The sequence below is a fragment of the Carcharhinus amblyrhynchos genome, chromosome 6 (assembly GCF_965287045.1).
Source record: "Carcharhinus amblyrhynchos chromosome 6, sCarAmb.v2.hapA, whole genome shotgun sequence".
NCBI classification, from domain to species: domain Eukaryota; kingdom Metazoa; phylum Chordata; class Chondrichthyes; order Carcharhiniformes; family Carcharhinidae; genus Carcharhinus; species Carcharhinus amblyrhynchos.
The window spans coordinates 27,355,774-27,367,922 of NC_137329.1; the positions used below are offsets into that span (position 1 = coordinate 27,355,774).

Below are 12,149 nucleotides of genomic sequence, written 5' to 3' on the forward strand. Positions count from 1 at the left end.
GAGCAATGGGCAATCCAATGCCTCTCTAGAAGAGAAGGCTTTGAAATATTCCAAAACCACTCTGCGGTTACAATACTTCAGAAGATCAATTATATATTTCTCAAATTTACTTTTTTCTGCCTTCCATTCATTACAAACCAATCATTTTCAATAAAATCAATCATTGATAATACCTGTCATATACTTTAGCCAATTGCATTTTACTCTTTGACATAATGGGATTTTATTGGTCCGTAGAATCCAGATGCTTCCTACTGATGCTTCTTCCTCTTATTGCCTAGCAACACCTGATGCTTAGCTACAAAGATCAAAGTTAAGGTTCCCACCAACTCTTGCTTTGTCGAACCAGACAGATGTACTTTCTTACCTCTGAAGTGACCTGCCTTATTTGGGCAATGTGAACAACCCTATTCATAAAGGAGCTCTGAGAGCCTTACTGCTAGTAACTTTTGCTGATAGGAACGTGCACGTTCTGTAGTTTCATTGTTCTAAAGAATGTGGTTCCTGTCAATAAGCATTTCTTCTCATTAGGCTTTGTGATAACCTGCTTTTGGCTAAAGTGTACAGTTACTTCTAAAAATACAGCTAATACATTTTAAAATACTGAAATAGCAAAATGGGGACAAAGTAGAAATTGTTGAGAGTTCAAGTTTTTAGGTGTCCAAATCACCAATCCATGCTAACACTATAGTTAAGAAAGCCCACTCTACTTTCTCAGAAGGCAAAGGAAATTTGGCATGTCAGCTGCGATTTTCTCCAACTTTTACAGATGCATCATAGAAAGCACTCTTTCTGGTTGTATCATCACTTGGTATGGCTCCTACCCTGCCCGAGACGCAAGATACTACAAAGGGTTGTGAACATAGCCCAATCCTTCATGCACACCAGCCTCTCACCCATTGACTCTGTCTACACTTCCCACTGCCTTGGAAAAGCAGCCAACATAATTAATGACCTCACGCACCCTGGACATATTCTCTTCCATCTTCTTCCGTCAGAAGAAAGAAAAGTCTGAGGTTATGTATCAGCCGACTCAAGAACAGCTTTTTCTCTGCTACCATCAGATTTTTAAATGGATCCGCTTTGCACTAAGTTGACTGTAACTATGACTGTAGTGACCATAGCTATGACTGTAACACTACATTCTGCACTCTCTCCTTCTCTATTAACCGTGTGCTTTGTCTGTATGGCATGCAAGAAACAATACTTTACATCGTATACTAATATGTGACAATAATAAATCAAATTTAAAAAATATTTAAATCAGAACTGTTTGTTCAAATCTCATACTCAGTTAAATCTCATACTGTGTTCATACTGTTTTCATGCACACAGTTCCCCTGTTAGACTGAGTCTGATCTGAGGTCATTTCATTTATTGCTAGTATTAGTGACTTAAGTCACTGATTATTTGCAATTTCTCGAACCCATTATGAAGTTCTCCAACAAGATCCAAAGTGGGTTGACTTTACCTTTGTCTACATTGAAATTCATTTTCCATATGTGAAATTTAATACGGCTCGTCCTCTTGTTGGTCCTAGGCCATCTTGTTGCAGCGTACCACCCCAAACATACACAGTGCCTCCTTTGACAATGCTGATCTGCTTATTCCGATATTTATGAAAGTTGTTTCCCCTCTTTGCTATCTGCATGTGAAATCTCTGAATTTATGTGATCTTCACAGCTACTATCAGGAGGTCTGTAGACAAGTCCGACTAGAGTTTAAAATTGTTTTATCTTCCTTAATTCTATCCATAAAGTCTGCACTGCCTGCTTACTTCTCATTTTATCTTTGTTTACCAATGAAGTGGTTGCATAGGCGGCGCGGTAGCACAGTGGTTAGCACTATTGCTTCAGGGACCTCGGTTCAATTCCCGGCTTGGGTCACTGTCTGTGAGGAGTTTGCATGAACTCCTCATGTCTGCATGGATTTGCTCCGGTTTCCTCCCGCATTCCAAAAGATGTGCTGGTTAGGTGCATTGGCCCGAACAGGTGCCAGAGTGTGGCAACTAGGGGATTTTCATAGTAACTTCATTGCAGTGTTAATGCAAGGCTTACTTGTGACACTAATAACTAAACTTTAAGTGACTTCAGCTGATCCTCCTCAACTATTTTCCCTATCTTTCTTGTAGGCCTTATAACCTGGTATATTTAGTTCTCAGTTCTGACCATCCTGCAGGCCGTCTCAGCAGTGGCGACTATGCCATTCCCTCCAAGTTGAATTTGTGCCTGCGATTCAGTCAATTTGTTGTTTTTACGTAAAGAAGATTTCATTGGGCCACATAACATTTTGTAGATAAATGACTTTACGTTTTTTACTTTTCACTTTCTCTGTTGCACCGAAAGCACAATTTCTGACTGTTACTCTGTCCTCTACCATATTGCCTGTCTTTGATCGATTATTAATGCTATATTTTCCACGTGGACCCTCCTTTAAACTAGTTTAAAGTTCTTGTGACCACTGTATTTTTTCGTTTCACTACATCTTACGCCCAGTTAAATTTAGATAGAGCAGTACATTTTTGGCCTAGTGCTAGTACCAGTGTCCTATAAAATGTCATGTTTTTTTCCCATACCACTTCTCCAGCCTCTTGTTCACCTCCCTAGTCTGTTTATCCTCGCACCAATTTGTACATAGTTCAGGTACACAGATTTATGGCATGTAAGGAGATGCCTATATCTGTATTGGCTGAGAAGAGCTGTCCTGTCCAATCCCACCTTCCAGTTCTTGGCCTATAGCATTACAGTATCTTAAATTATAACCTTGGGGCCTTTTTTTAAAATTTAGCTTCTCATTCCTGATAATCTCTCAGTAGGTTATTTTGTCTACTCTTCCCCATGCTGTTGGTCCCAACATGAATTAAAACAAATGGATTTGGCTCTTCCCTCTGCAGTATGCTGTCAAGTTGTTCACCCTAGTTATGGGAAGGCAACATACTATTTAAGACGCTCAATTCTCCTTATAAAGGATTATATTGGCCCCTTTATTTATTGAATCAAACTTTGTGTGCCCTGCTTCATCAGAAACAATGTGATGAAAGCTGTGCACCAAACCATTCAGCAGAAGAAACTTTTCCCCTTGGAAAGATAAAAGACCAGGGAGCTTAGATTTAAGCTAAGAGGCAGGACGTTAAGGAGGGCTATGAGGAAAATCCTTTTCACCTGAAGGGTGGTAAGAGTCTGGCGTTCACTGCCCGCAAGGGTGGTGGAGGCAGACACCCTTATAACCGTTTAAGAAGTATTTAGATGTGCACTTGCGATGCAAAGGCGTACGAAGCTATGGACCAAGTGCTGAAAAAACAGGATCAGAATAATTGGGTGGCTTGTCTTTGGCCGCCACAGTTATGATGGGCCGAAAGACCCTTTTCTCTGCTGTTGACCTCAATGTCTATGTTTCTCTTTCATATGCAAGGTTATAGGGATAAGGCAGATGAGTGGGACTAGGTAGAATGCCCTTTCATTGGAGCCAATGCAGACTTGATGGGCCAGGTGTCCTCCTGCGATGCAATGATTCTGTGTTTTTATTTCCTTCGTTTTCTGTATTTTTCAGATATGCAGTGTTTTCTTTCTATTTTTGTGTTGCTTGCAGATCTCTCTGTAGTGTTTCCTATACCCAAGTCCAATGTGCAATGAGAAGAGAAACAGGTCTAATGCTGACCCCAGGGGAGACTCCTGTTTACACCACTTGAGTCCAAATGATACCCATTAATACCATATGGTTTTCTGTTCTTTAATCCATTCCCAATTTGCTACCTCACTGCCTTTAAAAAAATCCCACTATTGCTTAACATAATCAACAAGCCTCTAATGTGTCACCTCGCCATTTGCCAACGTGCACTGTATTTCCTGGTATGATATACTGATAATTCCTGCATGACTTTACATAATGGTTCCCGTTGTCCCTATGCAACCCTTGTATTGCTCAATGGCATTGATTAGAGGATAATACCTGGACAATTTTCCACTGCTGGGTAGATGAAAATTAGGAAAACTGATACCTGCGAAGTGTTGCAGAAGTTTGGAACTCTCTTCTATAAATGGCAATCGGTGTTAAATCCATTGTTAAGTTTAAAACTAAGACTATTAGATTTTTATTATCCACAGGTATTAAGGGATAAAGACATATGGATTAAATTACAGATCAGGCCTGAACTTATTGAATGTTGGAACAGCATCTAAGTGGCCTCCTGTTCTTCTATGAGCCTAAACTTGTTGACTTTCTTAAATATAAACTGAAATATCAGAAATATTCAGTAAGTGCATTTCTAGAATGGTTGTTATTCCAAAAATGTACAGTATTTGTTTTACATCTTCATTAGTTAATCTTGACAGCTCAATTTTTTTTAAGTTGCACTATTTTGTGCATGCATTCTCCCCTTATTCTTAATCTCAATGTGTTTGATGGGCCTAAAGGTCTCTTAATGCTGTAAAATGCTAGTTTCAGTTGACCAACCTTGCTCTCATAACTATAGTCTCATCCCTGATTGACCTGAATAGGTTTTGTTGATTAATTGTGACTAACTTGTAATATGTAACTGGAATATTTTGCTATGCAGTGAGTTTTTGGAAATATGGCCTTTTCTAATACTTATAATCTTGAGGTGCCTTAACTCTTCGGTTTTGATTGCTGTCAGTCAGTTTGGGCAGTTTTTACACCAGATGTGGTCACTGACATGGCCCATTCCCTAAGAAGTGTGGAGTGAAAGTCTAACTTCAAGCCTGCTTTTAAAATTCTGAATGTATGGTCTTTTGTTAGAGGAATCTGGTAGCGAAGAGGATGTAGATGAGGATGGTACAGATGACGACGACGATGATGATGAAGACGGAGAAGGGGCAGAAGATGATTTAGATGATGAGGATGATGAAGAGGATGAAGATGAGGAGGACGCAGAGGAAGGTATAGTTTATGTCTTATTCCATTTTTGGTTACAAAGGCAACACGCAGAGTAGGCAGAGCAAGTCCTTAATCCATCTCTTTGTTTGCTTCAAAAACCAGTTCAAATTCAAACTGCATTCAATTCATTGTCCCCACAAAAGAGACATGCTAGATCCAAGCTAACAAGAGCAGGCTGATCTCGGGCTTGATCTTAGTCAAAAAGCAGGGAAATGTTCACGATCTTGTAAGACTTGATTTGATTGATTCATGAGCGCATGCTTCATTGTTGATCTCATAAGTACTGTTAATCCGGAAGACATTCAACATCTGCAGGATCAAGCATTATTCAGGTATGTTACTTCCCTTGCAAAAACTATATTTTAATAAAGTTTCAAGCCTTGAAAGGAAATTTGTTTCGCTTTTCCTCAACTCTCCTTCCCTGAAGGATAGATTCCTACAAGAACAGGTGGCCCTGGTAGTATGTTTCAACAAGCTAGTTATTGCTGTATGTGGCTTGAATAGTGGGTAGGGTCAGCACCTGTCCCTGCTCTTATCTGTTTGTGTATGAGCGTGTACACGTATTCTCTTGTAGAAGTCACTGGTGATCCAGGGACTCTTAAAAGTATTTATTTTCTCTCCCCTCATCCTAACCTGTGGACTCTTAAGCCAGCTGTACCCAAGCTACAAATGGATAACTTAACACAAACCAGGACTGCCCTGGTACAGGACCACACAACGTGGAGTTAGAACAAAGAACAAAGAACAACCCAGCACGGGAAACAGGCCCTTCGGCCCAACGAGCCCGCGCCGCCGCGCCGCCGCATCGCCCTACACCTATTCTACCCTGCATGTCTACGAATGGGACCCTACTCAGTCAGATTCAGGGAAGAAATAGTGTCAATTTGGTGGAAACCAATTAGCCTAAGAGCACATCTTTGGGGTGTGGGAGGAAACCGGAGCACCCGGAGGAAACCCACGCAACCACAGGGAGAATGCGCAAACTCCCACAGACACAGGCCCAAATCCATGTATCTGCACAGCTAGCAGTGCTAGTCACTGAGCTGTTGTGGAGCCCGTCTATCGGTCCAGGATCAAGCACACACACCGACACGAAGTACTAGGCCACTCCTGGACTTCCAAGAGCAGCCCACGCACAACCCGCCGTGTGCATGCCCCTCGCTTGACACGAGGTGGACCTCCACCTGTGGAATAAAGACAAAACATATTAATCATACAGCCTGCCCTTCCGGTGTCTCCCGAGGTTTAACCCTATTTAATAGCCCCTACCATATCCCTCCATTCTCGTTTCACTCATGTGCCTATCTAACTGCATCTTAAACGAGTCCAACGTGCCTGCCTCCACCACCCTACTCGGTAGCGCATTCCAGACCCCCACAACTCTCTGTGTTGTTGGAAGTTGAGCTCTAACATTTGGCCATTCAATGCCTCTGCATTCTGTGTTAGTGTAGACAGCCTCCACTTCAGCCATGTTTAAAATATCCAAAAATTTGAAAACCATTGATTTCGAAATTGTCAATTGTTTCATCTTAAGCACTGACCTTATTTATTACAATAATAGCTGTTTTCACTGACCAGTTAACACCTTGCTCAAATGCACTGAAAGCAAGAGCAGTTGTCACCAGACCTCTTCAAGTTACTTTTTCCACAAACTGCAGGAAAGTTCCTTTCCTTATGTACTTTATCAAAACTATTTATTATCTTTAAAAACTTCTTTCAAATTTCCTCTTATCCTTCTCTGCACTTGTGTGTATTGCTGCAATTCAAGCTTTTCTTCAAAACTTGAATCTGCATTCATACTTTTGTCTACCTTCCACTTTTAAATTTCTACTATTTGAATGGATTGCTAATTTGCCTTGATTATCCTAGTGTAAATTTTGCACAGAAAGAGGCTGTGTCAATGCTGGCTGTTTGAAAGAGCTATCCGATTAGTCCCATTTCCATACTTTTTCCACATAATCTTGCTGTGGTTTCATTTTTGAATCTTTAATCCAATTCACTTTTGAAATGTTTCTAATGTGGAAAATTTTACATACACTTCTCTGCTGTACATTGGAATGCCCATAGCAGTATCCCATTGTAGCTTGATTATGTTGCTGTTCTATTCTGCCCATGAAACCCTTATTCATGTCTTTATTATCTCTAGACACACCTAGATGTCCTGGCTGATCACCCAACTTCCACCCCCTGTAAACTTAAGCCTATCTAAAACTGCTGCCCCTATGATGAGCTCAAGTTTAGAGGGCAGAAGATGTGAGGTCAGCCAGGAGATCTAGTGCCTAGAGATAATAAAGTGCATGCTGACCCTGCATTGGTTCCTGGCAATGTCGTAAATTTAAAATTCTCATCTTTATGTACCAATACTTCCATGGCCTTGCCTTTCCCAATCTCTATAAAAACCTGCTGCAGCCCTACTACAATCTGAGATCTCCATTTCTGGCATCTTCATTTTTCATTGCTCCACCATTGGTTATCCTATCTCCAACAGCCTAAGACCTAAACTCTGCAATTTCTCTCTTTCCTGTTTAAAAATGATCTGTAAAATTTGACCAAGCTTTTGCTTAATTACCCTAATGTCTCCTTCTGTAACCCAGTTTCAAAGTTATTTTGTAAATAAAAGCAGAAAGTGCCACAATATTCAGTAGGTCAGGCAGCATCTGTGAAGACAAAGGACAGGATGAAATGTTATAGACTAAAACATTAAATTTGTTTCTCTCCACAGTTGCTGCCAGACCTGCTGAATATCTCTAGCATTTTCTGTTTTTACTTCATTTTTCCAGCATTTTGCTTTTCTTTTGGTAATGCCCCTGTAAAGCAGCTTGGCATGATTTACTACATTAAAAGTGGTACATAAATTTACATCATAAACTTGTCTCCACTGCCATGCTTTGTGTAATTCAAGTTTACAATCTGAGGGTGTTGAGTTCAAAGGCCATTGAGTATGTTTAAAAAAAAACATTTTTTCTTTTGTCCCAAGGCAATGACGATGAGGAAGAGGCTACAGGGGGAGATGACACGGAGAAGGCCAGTTCTGGAAGGAAGTGGGCTAGCAGCTCTGATGATGAGGCTGAAAACTGCCCTATCTGTCTGAATACTTTCCGGGATCAGGCAATTGGAACTCCAGAAAGCTGTGCACATTATTTTTGCCTTGATTGTATTCTCGAATGGTCGAAGGTGAGTGCTGTGAACCAGGCTTTGTAGCCTGTTGAACTATTTTAAATGTCAACTATTTGAAAGGATCCCTAATCCACCTTCACTAAGACTGAATGCCTCTGAGAGGATCACTGAAGACTATAAAATCGTGCTGCACAGAAGCAGGCTGTTAGGCTCATTAGGTCAATGCTGGCCCTTTAAAGAACTATCCAAATTGTCCCATGCTCTTTCCCTCTTGTCTTGCTGTGGTTTCATTTTTAAGTTTTTAGTCTAATTTTCTTATGAAAGTTACTACTGAATCTGCTTATGCGCCCCCTCCCCCACCTCTTTTAAGAAGAATGTTCCGGATTGCAGCACTTGGCTGTGTAGGAGTAATTCCCCTCATCACTTTTTATTATTCTTTTGTGGGATGTGGGTATCACCAGCAAAGCCAGCATTTGTTGTCAATCCCTAACAGCCCTTGGACTTAGTGGCTTGCTTCTCCATTTCAAAGGGAAGTGGGGAGTCAGTTCCATTGATGTGGTCTAGAATCACGTAGGAAAGTAAGTTGTGAAGAGGACGGTAGGCTACAAAGGATTAAGTAAGATCTGACAATGGAGTATAATGTGGGCAAATGCAAAATTGCACATTTTGAAAGCATTTTACCCAAATCATGAGAAATTATAGTGGGATCTGGATGTCCTAGTACATGAATCACAAAAGATTAGTGTGCAGTTAAAGCAAGTAATTCGAAAAGCTAATATGTTATTGTTTATTGTTAAATGCAAGAGTAGTTATGGTTTAGTTATGTAGGACATTGGTGAGATCACATCTGGAGTAATATATGCAGTATTGGTCTCCTTATTTAAGTAAGAATTAAAATGCGTTGGAGGCATTTCAGAGAGGTTTACTAGGCTACCACCTGCAATGGGAGGATTGCCTTATGGGCAAGGTTAGGCTTCTATCCACGCAATGTAGTTTAGAAGAGTAAGAGGCAACATGATTGCAACATGTAAGATCCTGAGGGGTATTGATATGTTGGATGTGGAAAGGATGTTTCCTGTTGATGAATCTAGAACTAGGGAGTCACTGTTTAAAAATAAGTGATCTCCCATTTAACACAGATGAGGAGAATTTTTTCTTTCAGTGGAAAGTGAGTTTTCAAACTCACTTCCTAAAAAGGTGGAAACAGAGTCTTTGAATAAGGCAAAACTAGATACATTCTTGATAAGCAAGGGGGTGAAAGATTATTGGGGGTAGGCGGGAATGTGGGATTGAGGTTGGGATTGAGGTTATAATCTGATCAGCCATGGAGGAGCAGACTTGAGGGGCTGAGTGGCTTACTCCTGCTCAGAGTTCATATATACACTATCAAATCCCCTCAATTCTGAAAACAGGTTTGCCATTTACCTTTCTTGACCAGTGGTTAGAGTTACAAGTGGTATGGTTAGATTTTCAGAGAGCTTTTGATAAAATCCCACATAAGAGGCCAGTGTTCAAAATTAAAGTGCATGGCCTTGGAGGTAATATATTGGCATGGATTGACAATTAGTTGCAAAATGGACCTTCTATGGAGTGGTAGGCGATGACTAGTGTGGCACCACAGGGATCAGTGCTTGGACCCCAGCTATTCACAAAATAAATCAATAATTTGGGCGAGCGAACCAAATATAATATTTTCAAGTTTGCCAAAGATATGAAACATGGTGGGAATGTGAGTGGTGACGAGGATGTTAAGAGGCTTCCAGGCGATTTGGACAAATTGAGTGGGCAAATTCAGGTCAGATGCTGTATACCGTTGGTAAGTGTGAGATCATTCAAATGGGTAGGAAAAACAGAATGGCAAGTATTATTTAAATAGTGATAGATTGGGAAATGTTGATGTACAAAGAGTGTCATTGTACACCAATCGCTGAAAGCAAACAGATACAGCATGTAGTTAAGAATGCAAATGGAATGTTGGCCTTCATTGCAGGAGGACTTGAGTACAGGCACAAAGATGTCTTGTTGCAACTGTATAGGGCCTAAGTGAGACCACCAATGGAGTATGGTGCACAGTTTTGGTCTCCTTGCCTAAAGATATACTTGTCATAGGGGAAGTGCAGCAAAGGTGTTCGCCAGATTTATTCTTGGGATGGCACAGAACATAAGAACATAAGAAATAGGAGCAGGAGTAGGCCAACTAGCCCTTCGAGCCTGCCCCGCCATTCAATAAGATCATGGCTGATCTGTCGCGGCTCAGTTCCACATTCCCGCCCTCTCCCCATAACCCTTAATCCCTTCTCTCATCAAAAACCCATCAACCTGCGTCTTAAAAATATTTAGCGAGGCAGCCTCCACCACTTCAACGGGTAGAGAATTCCAGAGATTCACCACCCTTTGAGTAAAGAAGTTCCTCCTCAACTCTGTTCTAAACCGCCCCCCCTTTATCTTGAGGCTATGCCCCCTAGTCCTACTATCCTTTCTGAGCGGGAAGAGTCTCTCCACCTCTATCCTATCCATCCCATTCATCATCTTATATGTCTCAATGAGATCTCCCCTCATTCTTCTAAACTCTAACGAGTACAAGCCTAATCTATTCAGCCTCTCCTCATAGCTCAACCCCCTCAACTCCGGCATCAGCTTAGTAAACCTTCTCTGCACTCCCTCCAAGGCTAAAATATCCTTGCATAAGTACGGCGCCCAAAACTGCACACAGTACTCCAGCTGCGGCCTCACCAATGCCCTATACAGCTGCAGCAAGACCTCCCTACTTTTATATTCAATCCCCGTCGCGATGAAGGCCAGCATCCCATTCGCCTTCCTGACCACCTGCTGCACCTGCAAGCTGGGTTTTTGCGACTCATGCACAAGGACCCCGAGGTCCCTCTGCACCGTCGCCTGCTGCAGTTTTTCTCCACGTAAGTAATAATCCTTCCTACCATTATTCCTACCAAAGTGGACCACCTCGCACTTGCCAACATTAAATTCCATTTGCCATTTCCTGGCCCATTCGCACAGTTGTCATATGAGGAGAAATTGGATTGAGTAGGCACGTATGCACTTGAGTTTGAATGTATGAGAGGGAATCTTGCTGAAACGTATAAAATTTTGACAGGACTGGACAGATTGGATGTATGAATGATATTTCCTCTGGTTGCGGAGATGGGGAGGCTGGTCTAGAACAAGGGGTTATAGTATCAAGATACAGGGTAGGCCATGTAGGACTGAAAGGAGGAGAAACCCCTTCATTTGGAGGATAGTGAAGCTTTGGAATTATGTACTACAGAAGGCTACAGAGGCCACGTCACTGACCAGAAGTCAATAGATTTCTAAGGCATCAAAATATATGGCGAGAGCAGGGGAGAATGGTATTGAGATAACATCAGCCATTAAATTGAGTAGCGGAGGAGACTCAGAGCCGAATGACCTATTTCTGCTCTAATTTTCTGTGCTTCTAAGAGGTGATCAGAGGTTGGGAATCCAGTGGCGAGTAACTCACATCTTGATTCCCCAAGCCAGCATCTATCTACAAGACACAAGTCAGGAGTATAATGGTATACTTATCACTTGCCAGGATGAGTGCGGCTCCAACAATACTCGAAGCTCGGCAGCACTTAGGAAAAGCAGCCCTTTTGATCAGTATCCAATACATCACCTTAAACATTCACCATAGATGCACAGTGGCAGCAGTGAGTACCATATACAAGATGCTCTACAGAACTCGCCAAGCTTCTCTTAACATCACTTTCCAAACCTGCAACTACTAGAAGGGCAAGGGCAGCAGACCCATGGGAACATCACCATTTGTAAATTCCCCTCCAAGCCATACACCATCCTTACTTGAAACTATATTCCAGTTCCTCCACTCGCTGTGTCAAAATCCTGGAACTCTTTGGGTATAATTTCACAAGATGGAATGTGGCGGTTCAAGAAGCGCAAACAATCTTTTCAAGGGCAAATAGAGATGGGCAACAGATGCTGCCTTGCCAGCAGCACTTGCATCCATGAGAGTCACAAAGATGACTTGACACACTCCTCTACATTTCATTTCATCGACCACATGTTTGCCCAATTCAGTAGTCTGTCTGTATCGTGTGAAGTTGCTAATTATTCTCCTTACTGCTTGTACATTTTTGGATTTT

The 12,149-nt window shown here is 41.6% G+C and overlaps 1 protein-coding gene across 3 annotated transcripts in view; it reads left to right on the forward strand.

Annotated features, from left to right (window-relative positions):
- Positions 1-12,149, forward strand: part of phrf1 (PHD and ring finger domains 1) — an 82,705-nt gene that overhangs the window by 23,761 nt on the left and 46,795 nt on the right. For all 3 annotated transcript variants that reach the window (XR_013886795.1, XM_080190099.1, XM_080190100.1), the window contains exons 3-4: positions 4,756-4,896; positions 7,871-8,067. Coding sequence is in view for 2 of the 3 variants with exons in the window: in XM_080190099.1 (XP_080046225.1) it covers positions 4,756-4,896; positions 7,871-8,067 (338 nt within the window). In the remaining variant the exon portion in view is untranslated. The remainder of the gene's footprint in view (positions 1-4,755; positions 4,897-7,870; positions 8,068-12,149) is intronic.